This window comes from Rhipicephalus microplus, chromosome 3, assembly GCF_043290135.1.
Source record: "Rhipicephalus microplus isolate Deutch F79 chromosome 3, USDA_Rmic, whole genome shotgun sequence".
Lineage (NCBI taxonomy): Eukaryota > Metazoa > Arthropoda > Arachnida > Ixodida > Ixodidae > Rhipicephalus > Rhipicephalus microplus.
In genome coordinates, this window is record NC_134702.1 from 135,451,782 (window position 1) to 135,471,541 (window position 19,760).

A 19,760-nucleotide genomic window follows, 5' to 3' on the forward strand; every position below is an offset into this window, starting at 1 on the left:
CCGTGTGCTCAGATTTGGGTGCACGTTAAAGAACCCCAGGTGGTCGAAATTTCCGGAGCCCTCCACTACGGCGTCTCTTATAATCATATGGTGGTTTTGGGACGTTAAACCCCACATATCGAAGTCTGGGCTTGATTATACGAACAGTGAATCACTTGTAGTGCATGCACTCGTATACATGCAATATGCGCCACGTGTGACGGGCGGAAAGTTTCATGACGTATGCGACATGTAAATCGCGTTACTCATGACACGACCTGCGAATGGTATTTCTTGTACGCTCATGTTTATATGCGTTTTTTTTTATCTACCAAGTCAAGGAGTTTACTACTGGAGCGCCAAGACGTATACAGGCGAATGCAAAGGAGTAGCCAAGTGCCTTAGGATCGCTAAAATATGCTTTGCAGATTGAAAATAATAACAATGCGCTCGACCTTATATCAAAGCAAAATGACTCCGTAAACGCAGCTGCTAGGATGCTTTCGGAGAAAAAAGTGCATCAGAAGTTACGTTTATCGTATACTACTATGATATATGCAACAACGCAATGAACAAACTTGCGAATTAACATCTCATGAATTATCAGTGACTTCCGAATCACGGTTCATTGTTTGCAGCAGTTGGTGACGTTAAAATGCACCCACGTATTGAAAAAATTACGAATAGCGTCCCGCCTGCGTCATTATACCACGAGACACTCTGGTTCAACTTTACTGTATCTGGCCCACGCAGAATGGCATCCAAAGGCACGGGTATAACCGTCCTCGTGCATGGCGAGGTTGCACCAATTTTCGCCATCGACGCGATAGCAGAACCGGCTGCAGTAGCTGACGTAGAAGGTCTGCCTACCCGTCAGCATCTCCAAGGACTGCAGTTGCAAGAACGCCTTGTCACTGCCGACTCCGTTTTCCAGTGCTTTGACGGTGAGCTTGAGGGCGAACAGTTCCTCAATGAAACGCTTCTCGTGCACCGAGCTCGATTCGTCCCAACGACAACTTTTGAGGGGCGACCACCAGAAGCTCTCGGAGAGGTTCTCGTCAATGCCTCGGCCGTGGCCTACGATAGCTTTGACGATGCTGCTGGCCATTTGAAAACCCAGTCCGCTGTACGACATGGAGGGCGAGCCGTGAATGTAGAACGACGGTGGGTAGAAGGCGAACATCCTGACCTGCTGAAAATTGATGGTGTGGAGATAGTGAATGTTTCGGGTTCGCCAAGCGAAACGCGCTGTCATCACTGGGTGAGTACTGCCCGACTTGAGCAGCGTTGCGAGCGCCTTTCGGGTGCGGAGCCAAGCGTCGAAGAAGCTCGCAGAACTGTTGGGGAAGCTCGTGTACAGCCAGTCCAGAAGTCGCCTGTTGGACACCCTCACGGCGCACCGTTCTTTGCACGCGCTCGAAATTTTCGCCACCGCTATCGCCTTAGTCGTTTCGGTGATGACGTCTGATTTCTGGACCAGCCGCACGAACGTGTCGATGGTGTTCTGCATCAATTTTGAGGTCACCTGGATGTCGCCGTGTTCGAAGCGCTTGTCGAAGTTGTGTAGTATCTGCAGCAGGCCGAATGATTCGTGGACGGCGAGAAAACAGAGCGTCTCGTTGAACAAGTAGTTGGATTCGTTGTTTTTGTTTGGCTGAAGGTGATCGAAGGCGGGGTTTACCACCCAAGCGTAAGTGTAGGCAAACATCCACCCAATCACGTTGAGACTCCTTGCCGGGGGAAGTAAGGTGAGAGCTTCCGATAATGCGTTCAAGCGCTGCTCGTCGTAGACGAGCACCTTCGTTTCCAAAGTCAACGACTCGTCGTTCAGGTGACGTTTGAGGAGCGTCAACCAGGACGGTGTGTTCACGCTGGGAGCCATCTCGTCGATGTACTTCACTGTGACGAGCACGTCGTTGTCTCGTTCGTCGCTGCACGCGGCCAGGTGCGACGTCAGCGTCATTTCGTCGCGACGCAGGGCGTCGATCTTCTCTTTGGACATGTCCGCTTCGCTGCTGCCGAGGAATTTCGCAGTCGTTTTGATGAGATGCTCGGTGTCTTCCTCGATCTCCAATACGGAAGCAACCTGCTGCCTTCGCAATTTGATCAAGGGTCCGGGTTCCTGCAACACGAGGCTGGCTGTGTGGAACTTCCTCGTGCTTCTCCTCAAGTCGAAGAGCAGGGCAACCCTCCAGTTGAGCACCAGATCTAGAAGAACGTCCAGCAGGTCGACGTTCTCCGGCGGGTCGTTCGGCCACGGTATCCGTCGGGCCTCCATAAACTCCGCGAAACGAATCGCTTGTGCCTCGATCTGCATAGTTTGAGAACATTTCAACGGGTATTGATCAACGCTTTTAAATCACCTTTTTTTGCTGATTGTCATCTTGCAAATGAGATACTGCGATGAGTGGGCTTTCGACGACTTCAGAAGCGTTTGTTAGAAAATCCTTAATGAGCACGCTTCGCTGTCACTCTTGTCTTAGATTACTTGGCATTATCTGATACACGCACAACTTTCTTAGCACACATCCAGCGAGAATTTAACCGGGATGACCACAACAATATGTACCCAGCTGGTACGTGCCGCGTGTCCATGTATCTCAGTAAATCCTGAATACGTGCAGCGACAAACATTGAGCTTGTTTGAATATCAATGTTACTGGTCTGGTGAATTTCAGTCTAGGAGAAAAAAAGACGAGCAGTGTTCGACCGATAAATCCTACAGCAAAAAGCTTTCTATGGCGCATGTATTGGAGGCAGTGGGTCAGTACAAACATCAAGACAAAAATAAATCGGATGCCGAATGAGCAGACATGTATATGTAAATGGTCAACGAACAGCAAGACTCGAAGTTCCGTCCCTGAAACTTATTCACCTAAACAAACATACTCGTTCTGATTGGCCAGCGTTGGCGCCCCTAATTAAAAGTGCATTTAGTAAATCAATATTGGTCAAGCTGAAAAATTGGCCCATATTGCTTTAGTTCTTACAGTTGGTGCCAAATTTGAAAACAGTATGAACTTTGCTACAGGCAGTTTGACAACTACGTCATCGTTGGCGTCACAACTTTTGGAGATACACAGCTCTGGTATAGCGATACGTATTTACTGTTTCTCTCTTAACAAAAGCAACAATTGCACACTATCACCAACTCGGTAAACACTGGCCGACTGCAACGTCTGTAGCTCACGATATGCGGTTCACAAAATTGCTATGTGGCGCCGGACCTGGCTGGTGCTTGATTCCAAACGTGGCGTTTGGCGTGGTTACTTCTCCTTGAAAGGGCCTCGCTGCGACCAGGAAGGACAACCACAAAGGGAAGAGGGTGCACGATAGAGAGAACACTGAGACAAGATCAAAGGCCGCTTATTTCGAAATGAACGGCAGTGCGGCTGCAGGAGACGCTTGCGGCGTTGAACAAGCCTGTGGGCTTTGACAAGGGCGGTGGAGCTTCCCGGGACCTGCCCCTAATATCCTGCCTCTCGGTTTTGTTATCACAGCCCGACTCCGTGCACGAGGCCTTCGCCTATCGTAGCTGCGCCTGCGCGTGCAACATTCCATCTGCAACAATGCCGTGTTCCTCGATAGTTTGTCGTGATGATTGGTAGTGTCTCGCGTGTGTCAGCCGTCTAGAATGAGAGGCTGAACGTGAAGCTTTCTAATGATGATGCGCGGAGAACAGAATACTTTTTGGCCTCCCGAAACACGTCTCATCGAGTTGTTCGTCACTGAACACGTAACTTTTGTCTTGTTGTTTCGTGCATGTCGACGTAAATAAGTAATTATTGTAGAATTGCCTTGAAACCCAAGTATCTTTATTTCGCCAACTTCCGCACTTCAATTTTACTCAAGTCAAAGTCTCAGACGCGCAATGAAATGGAGTCCAGTTTCAGCGTAACCGCGGTGCCGCAACAGCACAAAGTGGCACATGGCTGCTCCAGTATTATTTAATAAAGGTGGTGGAACATCGCTGCACGCTAATTCCCTAGAACGCAGGTCATTCTGCACGATTCGAGAGTACCCAATACGAATAAGTACACATGGCGCGCACGACCTAAGCGTTTTTTGCTGTCGACGGATGTGACTATAATGAATAGTCACTATGGAATAGTGGCACGGCACGTGTACCTCGGAAGACTGGGAAGTTCTCTGCAGGCACGTCGTGTACGCAGACAGGGCCTTCGTGTTGGCGTGCGACTCCTGGTGGTTGCAGTTGCCGGCCGTGCGGTACTTCTGCGAGTCGTAGGCCATGATCTCGCTGTAGATACGCGCTGACCACCTCTCCTCGTCCAGCCGCGTTGCCCTGGGGCCGCCGCCGCAGACGAAGGCGTGCAGGCTGTGGCACGGATCGGCCGCGGTGTTCATGTGGGCGCGCAGCTCGCTGGCGTGCATCATGCAGTCGTCGGTGCCGCACACGTCGACGGCGCGTCGCGCCACGATGGCGGCCTTGATGTCGCGCAAGAAGAACAACACCACGAAGCTGGTGAGCACCACCAGCGAGAGCAGCACGGCGCCGTAGAAGAAGACGCATGAGGAGTGCTTGCGGCTGTGGTAGATCAGGGAGGAGATACGGTGAGAATGATCCTGCGGGTGAAAAACGGGAAACACATGGTGGGAACGTACGTGAGGTGCCATGAATTCCATAAGTGCACTCTGTGGACTACATAGCCCAACAGGGAGACGGGGTCAGGAGTGGAGGTCTCCCTTCTGTCTCGAGCTATATAAGGACGTACGCCACGCAGGGAAGACGAACACATGACAAGTGGTGAACTGTAGAACAGCCGAGTCAGTAGTGCAGCTCAGTACTGCGGGTGGGTGAGTTTTTGCGGGCATATAGGTCACTGTTCAAGGGACAGTGGGATTGGGCGTGTTGGTATAACATCATAAAGGGTGCTTACCAGCGCAAACGACAGGGCACGAGGGGACAGGAGAAGAGACGCTCTGTTGTTATTGTCAGCGCTCTGTCTCGTCTCTTCTCCTGTTCCCTCAAGTATTCTCAAGTCCCGCCCTCAAGTCCCGTCAATCCCCTCAAGTCCCGCCAAGTATTCTACCACTGAGCGACGCCGGTTCTTGAGCCTCGTTGGCAAGTTCACCTTAGGCAGGCTTGAGGTCGGGAAAGAAATCGCGTTAATGCGTCTTAGAAAGTGTTTTAAAACAGCGAAAGAACAACCGGTTGTCTCACAATGCGAATAGTATAACGAATGGGTCGTCCATTGCTCCAACCCATTACAAAAGCTTGTTCTTGTTCACCTAACAACAGTGGCGCATACCCACGTACTTCAGGCATAATTCCTAATCGTCGTCAGCTACTGCGTGAACAATTGACACAAAAGTATTTGCAAGTGTTTAGCGGATACCATGCTTCTCAGAAGAATGACGAAAAATAGCGCAGCGAATGCCTGCCTACAAGACACAAGTTTAATAAATAATGCCGCAATGGGTATCAAGAAACTGTGCTTGCAGCAGGTCGCCAATGAGTGTTGAGAGAAGGCTCTGAAAGGCTGTTCTAGCTTCCGCTGTGACTGTGCTGCGCCTTCCACACAGGCCTCACATTTTGTTTATGGAAAATTTTCTTGTCAGTAATGCATATGGTGTCTAGTTGCTCCTGCGTTGATATTGAAGCGCTGGGTATTTTTAGTACTAATAATCAGTTGAGTAGAACTTTGCATAGGAGAGTTCAATGCCATCATAGAATTAAAGTATCGTTCACGCATAGTAGCCGAGTTGACATGATCATCACCCGAAATGCCAAAGGTATGGCCTGGTTTCTTATAAAATTTCATAATGCATTTGATAGAACATGTAATGCAATTGCGCAAAGAAATTGAATTAAAGTTTATTATCGAGTTTTAGTCATGATATAACCACTAATATTTCTGACTTTAAACATAGTACGCCGGGAAGCTGGCAAACCTTACAAACACGTTACGCGGATTATAATGAAATAATCAGAAGCAACGCCTCCTAGAAAAATTATGCCTGGAACGTGAGCCGCGAACGTGCCGCCCTACCATCGGATTTTACCCTTCCCCTCCGGTACGAAGGCGAACGACTTCGGCGGTCGCCCCCTTCGAACACAGCAATGCTCTCACAGTTGCCTCCAAGCAGCTGTGATGTCACGTGACAGAGCGGTACGGTAATGTCACCTGACAGAGTGGTACTAAGGCGAGTGATCCCACGCGTCGGATGGTCACAACACGCAGCAGGAGGCATGGTCTCCGATACTTTGTGATCGCAGGAAGCTCTCAATTGAAAAGAAAGCCACGTTCCAGGCATAGTTTTTCTTGAAGGCGTTGTCAGAAGATACATCCTCGCAGAAACGTTTGCATAGCGTTGTACCGAGAAAGCAGTGAAAATGGAATCGGAGGCTGCTAATTGAGCACCTTATCCCACCGGCTCACCCACCTTAATTTCTTTTTGACCTTCTACATCAGTTCAGAACAACAAATAACACCACTTCCTCTTGTCTCGAATGTGTCATCTCGAAGCATTACATGGCTGTGCAACAAAAATGGCCAGGTGATAGTGCTTTTTCGTTCCTGCCTTTCTTAAGACACAAGTGCAGATTTAGTCGCATATTTGTAACGGTCATCCAATCGGTGACCGTTCCTTGTATACTGCTTATTATGCAGAGATGAATCTTGATGAGCATAGGATGAGTATAGAGTATATGAGTGATATGCTCTAAATAATAATGCCAAACATGACTTGAGGTGAACGTGGGGGCGGGCACCTCCGTCAGGCTCTAAGCCTTTAGTCCTCGCAGCCCTCTGGACCCGTCAAGAAAATGAAGAGACCGAATGGAGAGGAATGAATTAAGTGCATTTCATGTCCAACGAATTTGCTTACGATGGACCTCCTGGACCTGGAGAGCCGTGAAAACCTGAAGGCGCTGTCCACGTGGGCCGAGGGTTGGCTCTCGGGGCGCTTCGGTAGTTCGAACGGAGGAGTTGAGTCGAGCGCAGTCCACAGCGTCTCGTCGCCTTCGGACACGGATGGGTCCACTCTGGCCGTCCGTTGTTGGTCGTAGTTCGCCAGGGTCCTTTAAAAGGTACAGCTGCGAGGTCTGCAGGATGGCGGCTGACGCGTTTCTTCTTCTGCTTCTTGCTCGCGAGCGCACGCGCTAATCTTCATCTTCTACTCGTCAGGTGGCACGCGCGCCTGCTCCAGCTCGGCGTTGTGGATTGAAGAAAGCGCTAATTATTCAAAAAAATTAGGACATTCTAAATGTTCTTTTTTAGGAGTTGAACGATACACTTCTTTGCGAACGATTCCGTTCATACTTGGAAATACAACTTGCTGCACGAGCTGAAGGAAAATGAGAAGGAAGACAGTATACATAACGCCTGGTCGGAGATGACTCCGCGTTCCAGGCGTTACGTATCCTGCGTAGAGCGTACCCGAGTGCCCTGAAGCACCACGCTGTCATCTGGTTCCCCGCCCATCTCGGCCAGGTGCCGGGTGCCCTATCCAACCTCAACGAGATCGCCCATGATGCAGCGCGTGCTCTTACCGACCTCACCGCCACAGGGCGACCCCATCTTGTGGAGCTAGAGACCAACGGGGATGCACCCATTACGTACAATGAGATAACTAAGCATTTTTACCTTGAACGCCGCATTTTTTCACCCCACATCCGAAACTTAACCGACCGCAGGCATTAACCCTACGCCTATTACAGATACACACGTACCCAAACCTTGCCACGCTTCACATTTATTATCCTTATATGCATACCCCAGCGGCACATGCCCATAATGTGGACACACGGCGACACTCGCACACATGCTCTGCCTCTGGGATTGTAGAAAAACTTCTCCCGACTCTACCTCAAGCAAGTAGGAGAGGTCCCCCTGGAGCTCACTTCTCGCCGACCAGCAATGGGCCGTCCAGCAGGCCCACGAAGCGACCGCCAGGTACTCCCTGTCGCTCCCTACGTGGGAGACACCCGCTATGCGCTAAGCGTGTCGTGCAGGACTCAGTCAGTCAAGAACTTTAATATATGGTCCTGAGGAGTTTAAGCCACCAGGGTGCCCACGTGGGACATCCTAGCAGCCGCTACCGTAGGCGACGCCCGAGTCGGGGCGGGAACGTGGTGGCGTTCCGCCAGTTCTTGGGCCCTCTGGACTGCCTTAAGTTGGTTTCGGAGATTGGGGCTCCTGAGTGCCTCCTCCCAGTCGGACTCACTGGTGAGAGGTCCCTGAGGTAACGCGGGACATTGCCAGAGCATGTGCGCGAGTGAACAGTACACTTCTGTGCAATCTGGGCACTGTGAATTTATGTCTGAGTTATAATGGCTGAGTCGGCCCCGTGATGGGTACGATCTCGTTTGTAACATTCTAAAGGCTACTTCTTGCGCGCGTTCTAGTTTTGAATGGGGTAAAGGGTATCGGCTTCTGTTGTGTCGGTAGTGGGAGGTAATTTCATGGAAGGTGAGTAGTGGGTCATTAAACTGCACGTCTGGGCCCAGCTCTTCGGTGGCTGATTGATCGTCACGGCGGGTCAGTTCTCGTGCTCGATCATGAGCCATTTCGTTGAGGTTGGGTTGTTGTGGGTGAACGTCTTTGCCCATGTGGGCAGGGAACCAAGAGAGGTAGTGCGAGCCCGTATATTTCCGTGTTTGTAAAATGCGGGCTGCTTCTGGAGCGATGTTGCCGGTTTCGTAAGCCCGAATGGCGGCGCGAGAGTCTGTGAAGACATTAGTGAGTGAGGGGTCGGTCATCGCTAAAGCTATAGCAACTTGTTCGGCTATGGCGCTTGTTGATAGCCTAACCGAGGCGGCTGAGCGTAGGGCTCCGTCGCCATCTACTACCGCGAGTGCGAAAGAGGAGGAGTTACCGTATTGCGCTGCGTCGACGAATGCGGTAGAGTTGCGATTCGCGGCGGTACGGTTTAGGATCGCGCGAGCGCGGGCCAGCCGTCTGCCTTTGTTGTGTTGTGGGTGGACATTTCGCGGAAATGGGGTTACCATGTAAGTAGCTCGGACAACTCTGGGGAGGGTTACTGCGCGTTCAAGGCAGGGGTGTGGGGACATGCCGGCCTCGCTTAGAAGTCGGCGGCCTGCCTTGGAGGAGGAGAGGCGGATCACTTGGGCCGTGGTCTGGGCCTCGATCACTTCATCGATGCCGTTGTGCATGCCTAGTTGGTCGAGACGGGAAGTGCTCGTGTTTTGAGGCAAACCAAGGACTTGTTTAATGCTTTTGCGCATGAGTGTGTTTAGTTTCGTCTTTTCTACCTTCGTCCAGTTGTGGGCAGAGGCGACGTAATTGATGTGACTCATTAGGAACGCGTGGTATATGCGCAGAAGGTTGGCCTCTCCAAGGCCTCGTCTACGACCCGAGACTCGCTGAATGAGTCGGAGCATGTTCTCTGTTTTTGCTGTGATATGTTTAATTGTTCTTGCATGACAGCCAGTGGCCTCGACGAGGAGGCCGAGAATGCGTATGGAGTCCACTCGGGGTATTCGCTGCCCATCTTTGGCGTGTAGCGCTATGGGTAGATCACCTAAGGGTGTTAAGTTACGAACGCCTTGGCGAGATTGCCGGTACAGTAGCAACTCTGATTTTGTGGGCGACAAACGAAGTCCAGTGTTTTTTAAGTAGGCTTCTGTGGTGTCGAGAGCAGTTTGAAGGGCTTGCTCCAACTCCGCCAATGAGCCTCCTGGGCACCAGATGGTGATGTCATCTGCGTATATAGCATGGTTTATGTTTGGGATGTCGCGGAGTTTGTCAGATAGTCCCTTCATTACTATGTTAAAAAGGAGTGGAGAAATGACTGCCCCTTGTGGTGTCCCGTTGGAACCTAATGTGTAAGTATCGGATGTAAGTTGCGATAAATGCAGCTGAGCTGTTCGATTTTGCAGAAAAGAACGAATGTACGCCTGGAATCTTTTACCGAGACCAAGGCTAGCAATGGATTCCAGTATAAAGCGGTGTGAGACGCTGTCGAATGCTTTAGTGAGGTCTAGGGCGAGAATGCCACGAACATCTCTCGTTTTTGAGTCGAAGATCTGTTTCTTTAGTAATAGCATGACGTCTTGTGTTGAAAGGTGCGGACGGAACCCGACCATGTTGAACGGAAAGAGTTCGTGATCCTCTATGTAGCGCGATACACGATTTAGGATGACATGTTCAGCTGCTTTTCCTATGCATGAGGTTAGGGAAATCGGGCGTAGATTGTCGAAGTTGAGTGGTTTACCTGGCTTTGAGAGAAGGATTACCGTGGCCGTGCGCCATTGTTCAGGTACCTGGCCAGTTTCCCACATGTAATTAATGTCTTTTGTGAGTAGTGTGATGGCTTGGTCGTCTAAATTTCGCAACGACGAGATTTTGCACGACGAGAATGCGCCGGTTCTCGTCGTGCAGGACTGAAATAAAGTTTTTTCATTCCATTCCATTTAATTCCATTCCAAGGAAGGCTGCAAAGAGCTCTTTCCGGTCTTCCTTCTCATTTTCCTTCAGCTTGCGTAGGAAGTCGCGTTTTCGAGTTGAACGCGATAGCAACAGCCTGTTCCCAGTGCGTATTTCAAACACTGAGTGCATGAAACCTTTTCGAATGGCGCAGTAGCGTGTGTGCCGTTTATAGTTGGGTACCGGCTTTCAACCACGGAATAATTATGATAATCACATATTCTGACGCCTGCTGGCGATGGACACTTGTACGACGCATTATTACTGCAATCATTCATGTTGTATTGTGAAGCATGTATACAGGACGCGTGTGTTCCTGAAGCACGAAAGCTACTTTCACTGCATCCCAAAGCAGAGGAAGTTCGTTACACGGTTTTCACAAGCAGAGGCGTGGCAGTGTGGTAAAACAGCCACTTGCCACGCAAACGACCCGGGCTCGATCCCTGCTCGGACCCCAAAGAGCCTGCTACAGTCCCCACTCGTCTTCAGCTAGGGGTTTTGATAATCTATTAGGTTATTTGCATCTTTGTCGATGTTTTGGTCACGCATAAGATAATGACTTTTCGCTCACAACCAACGACCGCGACGAGCTGTTTAGCGTTATCGCGTTAACGAAATAGCTCCGCTAGCGTACTTCGACGGAACAGTAAAGCTGGTGGCATTCCTTTCGTCAGGCTGACGCATTTCTGTGTTTTCCGCGGGTCTAAGATATGTTGCATCTCTGCTCTTCATTCAACACTTTGTTAAGCTTTGAGGAGGCAATATAGCTTATCGCATTCTGACCGTGTCGCTCTTACACACAGGTTTACCAGGAAGCCTTGGCTTAAGATGCTTTGATATGTAGTACCACTGCTGTTTATTACACTCTTTGATAAGCTTTGAGGTATAGTATGACCACCGCTGTGGTATGACCAAGTATAGTATGACCAAATGTCACGTGGCAGTGGTGCATGGTAACGCGCGAGCCATTTGTTGAGGTAACATTTGCTTTCTTCCCTTCAGCGTAAGGTATGTGGGTAGACTTGACACAATTTATGTGGTACATGTGTTTATGATGATGATCGTCTTCTTATAGGCTGCACAGATTTTCGTGGCGCATACCTATTTTATGGGCTAACTGTTGCCAATGTCTGTGGCGTGCACCCGCTTATGAATATGACCACGAATCACGGACATGAACGCCGCTATTAAGAACAAAGTCGCGTTTAGAACTCGGAATGACCGAGAGACAGAGACGATAAATGATTGATATAATGAGCAGGTGATATAGCAAATCAGAGCGAGCGAGAAAAAAAAAAGAAAGGCGTAGAGTCGATAGAGCCTCAGCTTGCTATCCGGCAAGAAAGAAAGCGGTTGCAGGGTTAAAAGAAGACTTGAAGCATGTTTGAGCTTCGGCTTCAAGCGCAGAACGTGACAGCGTAATCGGGCTCCGCGCGTATTGCCTTCAACCGTACCGCAAAGAAAAGAAAGTTTGTGTGCCAAACAGAGAACGTCTCAAACTATTCTAGAATGCCTGCAGAACGTGGAGTTGCGCAGTGCCCACTACACCACAAACCTTCCTTTTGAGAGAGAGAAAACTTTATTAAAAAGTCAGTCAATTGTTCAGGCATGGCCCGTCGCCCCTAGCTGTCGGCCGCAATCCCTTGGGACGCGGCAGCAGCAAGGGCTTGACTGATGATGTCGCGCTGGACGTAGGGATCTGGGCTGCAGAGCAGGGCCTCCCAGGATTCTACAGTGTGAGAACCATCGTTTCGACTTCGACATGTCCACACCATGTGGACCAAATTCGCTACCTCATCACAAAATTTACCCTGGGACTGGAAAACTGCGGGGTGCCACTTGCTGTAAAGTGCGGGATTTGGAAAAACACCCGTCTGTAGCTTTCGCCACAAAACCTCGTTTTTCGTACTTAGTGAGTTGTCCGCCCTTGGGTGTATACTTGCCGATTCAGCCTGTAGTGTGCGACGATTTCATGGTATGTGCGCATATACTCGCTTCTTTGTTCGGTAACTTGGGAGGTTCCAGGGGTCGGCCGGTAGGTGAGACCTCGGGCGACCGAATGAGCCTCCTTTTGAAAAATCATGAAATGCCCACTACGAGTTCGCTCAGTGCCTCGTGCACATCTGCCCGCTTTTCAATGGTGAGAAGCTTCAAACCTCCCTCTCATCGCGCACTTCCTATCTTCTGACGCCTGGGGCGACTGTGCGAATCTGCCGCGCAATTTTACTCGCGTTGAGGAAACGTCTCCCAGTACATGGTATTTTTATAGTGTCGCGGGATGGAATCCCGGCTGCGGCGGCTGCATTTCCGATGGAGGCGGAAATGTTGTAGGCCCGTGTGCTCAGATTCGGGTGCACGTAAAAGAACCCCAGGTGGTAGAAATTTCCGGAGCCCTCTTCTGCGGCGTGTCTCATAATTATATGGTGGTTTTGGGACGTTAAACCCCACATATCAATCAATCAATCAATCAATCAATCAATCAATCAATCAATCAATCAATCAATCAATCAATCAATCAATCAATCATGTTTATAGTGTTTTTTTACAAAACAGTCTTAATCACTGGCTTGGCTTCACTAAAAAACGTTGGCTTGTGACCATCGGCGCCAACACCGAAATTTGTGCGAAACTAACTCGTAAACGATGTCGTGATAAAAAGATAAATAAAGAAACAAAAAAATTTAATGAATTGATTGGTTGAACAAATCAAGTTGTTTGTGAAGACATGCACCATTTCTCGTGTCTTCATAAGCTCCTTTCCAAGTAATCTGACAATGTATTAAGTAGTGCTGATTTTCATGCATTAATCATGTTAGGGTGATCTGCAGTTCAGTGACATCGTTACAAAAAGGCACTGACTGTCATGCTTTGTTATATTTTACTTGTAAACAGGAGATATGGTAACCATGGCAGTAACTTGAGTAATGCAGAATAATTGGCAAAGAGAGAGTGAGAATTCATTAGAAGGCACAAAGGTTGGTCTGAGCTAGAGCGCTCTAGCCTGCTACTCTACATAGGGGACAAGAAAAGGGGGATAGGCGTACCAGTTGGTTCAGTTTATTAAGTGCGCTTGTACAGCCCTGCAAAGAGAAGACAAAAAAAAGACAAGGATGATGATGATGATTTTTTAAAACTGCTGGCACGAACTCTATTGCCTGTACCACGAACTAGGCAGTATAAAAAAAAGCCGTAATAACGAGAGAAATGAAATTTAAAAATAAATATGTAGAGATGAATAAAAACGTAGCTGTAAGAAATTGATGAAGAATCGTTGAAGCATGGGTGAGTCTGGAGTCACCGCTTGCCTTCCGACTCATTAGAAAAGGGACAGCCATATTTCTTCGTCGTCATTAGCCACAGCATCAACAATGAGCACACGATGCCTTGCTGGTGGGTCGCAGGTACCACACTTGACTTAGAATGACGAGTAATGGCATATTGTATGCTTCTCTAATTCACAAGAAATATTACACTTTATCACAAGTGGGCTTGTTTTAGTTGCCAAGAAAGCCCATAAGGCCCCCTTTATCCGCTTCCTCAGGACCTGAATAAAGTTCTTTCTTGTTGTGACTCTCGGATGTTGACGACGTGCTGTCGATGAGGAGCATAGCGGGGGTGCATTCCAACGCCTCGAAACCCCTGTGCCTTTCTCTGAAATGAGCGTCCAGCAGCGGCAAGCGCCACGAAGGGATAAGAATGTGGTAACTTCTACGTACTGTGAGCCAACGCCCACGTGGACGTTTCCTCCAAAATGGCTGGTTTGGGCAGGTTGCGCGGACGACCGACCTCGTAAGTCGTAACAAAAGTGACTAAGTCGCTAATCCACTGCTGCCCTTCTCGTGAGAAATGGCAGTAAGCTACCCCGTTATGGATCACCCCTCTCTTGAGTGAATCTGACCGGCAAAACATTGCGTCAATGAGTGCAATGACTAGTGGGAGACCGTGTGTCATTGGCTGGTGGGTAGTGTCGTGTGTGTAATTGGTTTTCAATGAAAAAGGAACAGCTCGACCCAGAGCTTAAAATGACGCTGCAAAGTGCAAGAAGTTGCTCTGAACTTTGGTTTATCATTTTATCTATCTTACTCGTGGATGTTGTAAAAAATTGTAAAATTTTACAATTTGTAATTGTAAAACACTTGTAAACGTTTTACATTTTGTAATTTTAAAACCTTCTTATGGTGTAAATAATTGTACATAGTGCCAGTAAATCTGTTCGTTTTCGTTTTGCCCCACTCTTCACCATCGTTACCTCCACCCGGAGTAGCTCCACGCTACCACAGGATTCTCGGTCTGGCGCAACCCTGATTTCTCGGCAATTCACGTCAGCGGGGACGCATCGGTGGATCCGGGTCCGCAACACTCTTTCTTGCTGATGCATACAAAGTAGCATGGCAGGAGAGTAAGTGAACGACTACACGCCACATAATGCAAATCACGTGACTAGTGGGCTTAATTGATTGAAGCTTTCAACCCATGACAAATGGCTCAGCCACAACTGTTCCTTATCATCCGCCACAGAATCAACAAAGTGTACATAATAATTTGCAGATGTATAGAGGGTACCAGGCATCACTGCAGAATCGCAAACACATTTCATCGCGTTATGGATACGTTGCAGGTATACTTCTATTATTGGCCGCAAAAGTGTTTACAAGTGCTCTAGAAATGCCGCTCATACACTTTCCGTGCAGGTCTGGTGCTTTTCACATGGCTACTGTTCAACTGTTTTCATGGTGACTGGAAATTGCAATGACTGAAAAAGAAGAGCTATTTCACAAGGATCGGCAACGCCTTTTTAATTCTTTTATTTCTTCTCAAGAAATCCGCAATACATGACGAGAGAACGCTGCCGATCGATTGTAGAGGCTCCCGAGAACACCCGAGCCAAATATTATAGCGCAGCACGTCGGCCTGATATAGACAATAAGTTCTCAAAGTCAGCTAAAAATTGCTTTCTCTTCTCCCACCAAATTACGGAAGACGCCCAGAAATCACTGGTCACAGCAATTTGATCAGCCATTAGTTGGTTTGAGTATGGCACGCTCGGTCGTGCTGTCTTCTCGTGCATCTTTTAAGCACACGAGACCTCGTATTAAAAAAAATTGGCAGATACCATGTACAGTGGGAATCGATAATATGCGAAGCACGATTTAGAAATGTTGATTTGCCACTTTAAAATCAGCACATCGTTACGAGATGGAGGTAAATGATGCCGTACACGATTTCCGTGTCGGGATTGTCATGTTTGGATGTGTCGCTTACCTTCGTCATCTATTCACGTCACGTAATACCAAATTTAGTATATGTTCAGCTAGCGAAGCGGTGGTGAGCACGCTATGAGCGTGGTATGTTGTCATGTTCTTACATGACACGCGTGTCATGATTATCATGTTTGCACCAGTCATATATCTCGTCATCCATTGGCGTCACGTAACACCAAATTTCGTATATGTGGGGCTAGCGAAATTCCCGCAAGCGCATCATGAAGGCGTCAATATACTCTAATGTAGCGTTGACGAGCGCGCACGCTGGGCACAGCGACGCTACGTTAGCGAAACGTGAGTATGTCGCCAGGTGCGACCAGCGTCCGTCGGCGCGGCCCGACGGCAACCGGCGCGAAATGCGACATGCCGTATTTCGCGCCGATGCGTTACCCAGGCACCACTGCGTCTCCCTCTTTTCGTGACGGAGGGACGCCAAACGCGGTGAAACGCGCATGCGTCAAAGCAACGCAGCGCAGCGCGCGCCTTCGAGTATATGGCATTGATTGATTGATTGATATGTGAGGTTTAACGTCCCAAAACCACCATATGATTATGAGAGACGCCGTAGTGGAGGGCTCCGGAAGTTTCGACTACACGGGGTTCTTTAACGTTAAATCTGAGCACACGGGCCTACAACATTTCCGCCTCCATCGGAAATGCAGCCGCCGCAACTGGGATTCAAACCCGGGACCTGCGGGTCAGCAGTCGAATACCTTAGCCACTAGACCACCGCGGCGGGGCTGAGTATATGGCAGGACTGGCGCCTGGCGTGGCAACGCCAGCGTGAAGCGATAAAATGAATACCGGCAGCACGAGCACTGCGTCACGTCAAAATGTATTGGCGCCTTGACTGTGGCATGTAATCATGTTCTCACATGACACGCAACTAATGATTACGATGTTTGCACCAGTCACATACCTTCGTCATACATTGGCGTTATGTAATACCAAACTTGGCATATGTGAAGCTAGCGAAACGGTCGCGAGCGCATCATCAGTGTGGCACGTAGTGATGTTGTTACATGACACGCATGTCGTGATTATCATATTTGGATGTGTCGTTTACCTATGTTGTCCGTTCGTGTCGTGTAATACTAAGTTTTGTACATTCGAAGCTAGCGAAACGCCGCGAGCGCATCATGAGCGTGGCATGTAGTCATGTTGTTACATGACACGCATGTCACGATTTTTATGTTAGGGTTTTTCGATTGTGTTCGCCATGCAGTCATGCCATACCATAGCAGTTTTGCAGCATGCCATGGGAACGAAGCCACCGCAAGAGTGGCAGGACCATGAACTGTAAATCATGACATTCATGGCATACATGTAATTATTTTCGTGTTATGACTAGCCAAATATGTTCTTCATACAGTAATGTTGTGCATACCAAGTTTGGTATCGATACCATTATCGAAACGGCCAGGAGAGCTAGAAGTAGTATGCGGCTAGATAGATAGATACGCCCAAAGTCGCCGAAGTTTGCTAAGAAATGCTTCGCATTTAAAATAATTTACTCTCACATAACACAGCACATGCCACACAGGCTTACTCGAATGCCACACAGGTGACTCTCAAGCGCCTCACAGGCTACGAAACGCCACACAGGCTAAACTGCACGAGTGTCTCTCTTTCAACGTCGTTGTTTTAGGGGCGAAGCTCCTTATAGCGGCACCCGTTCGTCCCCCGTAGTATGTAACAGGTATAAAATTTTGACCTCCAAGGTGGTGCCGGCCTTATAGCGGCACCCGTTCATCCCCCGTAGTATGTAACAAGTATAACATTTTGACCTTCAAGGTGGCGCCGGTGAGAGACTTCTTCTGTGCGTTGTTGAACAATAAAAAATAGTGCTCAATGTACATGTCAATGGCTGCTAATGGGGAATGAGAGACAGGAGCATTCGGCTTTTAGTTAACGCGCAGGCTGCGATCACCATTAGCAGCCATTGGCATGTACATTGAGCACTACCTGACAAGAAAGGGTTGCTACGTCATACTCGCTGGGTGTAACCTCCTTAGCTTTAGAAAGGTTTAGTGAGCGTTCGGCCGCAGTGCCATCAATACAGTGAACTAGTATTTACCATGAACTCGAGGTGGTTAAAGGTGGGAAGTGGACCCGAAGCGCAAGCCGTAAGAAAGTGTGCGTGTGCCACCTCTCGTTTAGTCCTTGGAATGTCCGCTGGATGGCGGTGCTTCTATAAGGGGAATATATGATGAAAAGATGCGAGATGGTGGTACTTGGAGTGTTGAATAGATGGATGAACGAACACACAGACAGGTGCATGGATGTACGCATGAACGGACGCAGGGGCGGATGCATGGACGAACGCAGCGACGGACGCATGAACAGACGCACGCACGGATGGGCTGATGGACGCATGGATGGTCACACTGACGGACGCATGAACGAACGGAAGCAAGAACGAATGGACGGACGAATTCTTCGCCCCACTCTCCTTCATTCACTCCGTGGATATGCTGCCATTTTTTGTCTTCACTGTCCACAGAAGGGCACGCGCCTTTTAACATTCGGTCATCCTGCAACGTTCAACGTCCTCGTTAGGTGAGACCCGAAAATGTTCTTGGACGACTTTACACACAAACGATCGGCCATCGTCCTATATGAAATACCTAATAAATGGACGACTTTACACACAAACGATCGGCCATCGTCCTATATGAAATACCTAATAAATGACATACGAAGTAGACGAAGAAAACTCAGAAACAACACAAAAGCAGCTATACCTATACCCTGGCACGTTAAGGTTTTCATGGCACGCAGATTTTCGCCCATTCACTGCCTGAGACTTTCAAGGCAACGTCTTAGCTTCCGGGCATCTTGACTGGCTTGACACTGAGGAAAGCCACACCGCGCACGATGCCAGTGTCTTCTTGTTTAAACTGCGGTTTCTACGCTTGATCAGGCTCGGGCTTCGACTTTCGTTGACCTGCCTGCGGCGGTTTTTTCTTCGGATTTACTCCTGAACCTCCAATGTTCTTGGTGTCGTCTGGTTCCGTTGGCTTCGGCTGCTATGGCTCACTATCTTCGTTTGAGTTGGTCCGGGGCTGTTCGTTCTTCTTCCTTTACGCCTGCTCTCCGGCAATTTTTTCCAAATTTTCAGATTCCTTGTTTTCTGTTACATTGCTTGGCTGGTCTCCTGGAGCTCTGTCTTCTGCAACCTCGCCCTTCTCCTGCTTATCCTCAAGAGCCGCCTTTTTTCCCAGAGCTGTCTCTTTGTCGTCTTTGTTTTTCTTTTCCTTGTCGCCGTCTTTTTCTGATGTTTCTTTCGCCCTTCCGGATTTTTCATTCACTCTCTGCACCTCTTTTCTCGCTGCACTGGGTTTGGAGTTAATCTGCTTTTCCCTGCTTTCAGTTTCGGCTGTGTGCTTGTCTTCTGACTTTAGCTCCTGGCAGACGTCTTGGGCTTTGTTTTTTTTGCGTTCCATCGTTTTCGGTGCTTTCGCCGTTTTCTTCACTCTCTCCGCCACGCTATCTTTTCTCGCAGAACCATGTTTGGAGTTCGTCTGCATTTCTTTGTCACGATCTTTGGCTTCTTCCTTGTTTTTGGTTCTTCTTCGCCCTCAGCTTCAGCTTCGCCCTTGTCCTATGGCTTTCCTATTGCTCTGGCAGGCACCTTATGCTTCAGATCTTTGCCCTCTTTTGCTGTCAGTGCTTGACATTCAACGGAGTTCTCGGCATGCGACAGGTCTTGTTTGAAAAGTGGGTCTACGTGTCTTTTGCGGGCCAACTGGCGCGACTTCTGGTTCCTGTAGACGCTGGGTGTCCCCTGCTTCTGCCGTGGCGCTTCCGGTTGAGAGTAGATGATGGCCTGTCACGTAAACTCTGGAGCCATGCTGGACAAATGTACGACGGAAACGTACCTCGAAATCCTCCCACGGTGCGATTTGGGAGCCTCTTGAGTGGTACCATTTATTGACAGATCCAACCTCTCAGTTCTTGGTAGTTTCCAGCGTGTATGCAGCTGACCACGCATGAAATTTTGAGCACTGTTAGTGTACGAGATGGTGATATAGGAACTACCTATTGCAAACTGCGCCGTTATCGGACGTACCCGTCACGGTAATGCGTCAGTAAAGTTACGATTATA

The 19,760-nt window shown here is 48.9% G+C and overlaps 1 protein-coding gene across 1 annotated transcript; it reads right to left on the reverse strand.

The window, feature by feature from the left end:
• Window positions 1–682: 682 nt before the first annotated feature.
• Window positions 683–19,098, reverse strand: LOC119188170 (endothelin-converting enzyme 2-like). Its single transcript, XM_075888052.1, has 3 exons — window positions 18,793–19,098; window positions 4,108–4,563; window positions 683–2,290 (listed from the first exon to the last, which is right to left on the reverse strand). Exons 1-3 carry the CDS (start codon window positions 19,096–19,098, stop codon window positions 683–685), a joined length of 2,370 nt encoding a protein of 789 aa, XP_075744167.1.
• Window positions 19,099–19,760: the final 662 nt, after the last annotated feature.

Bases quoted from the DNA above. Each gene is read 5' to 3' on its own strand.
- LOC119188170 (XM_075888052.1), bottom strand. From the start codon at position 19,098: ATGGAACGCAAAAAAAACAAAGCCCAAGACGTCTGCCAGGAGCTAAAG. The intron at 4,564-18,792 runs GTAACAGAAAAC...TTTCACCCGCAG, and splicing joins CAGGAGACCAGCCAAGCAAT to GATCATTCTCACCGTATCTC. The intron at 2,291-4,107 runs GTACACGTGCCG...CAAACTATGCAG, and splicing joins GAACTTCCCAGTCTTCCGAG to ATCGAGGCACAAGCGATTCG.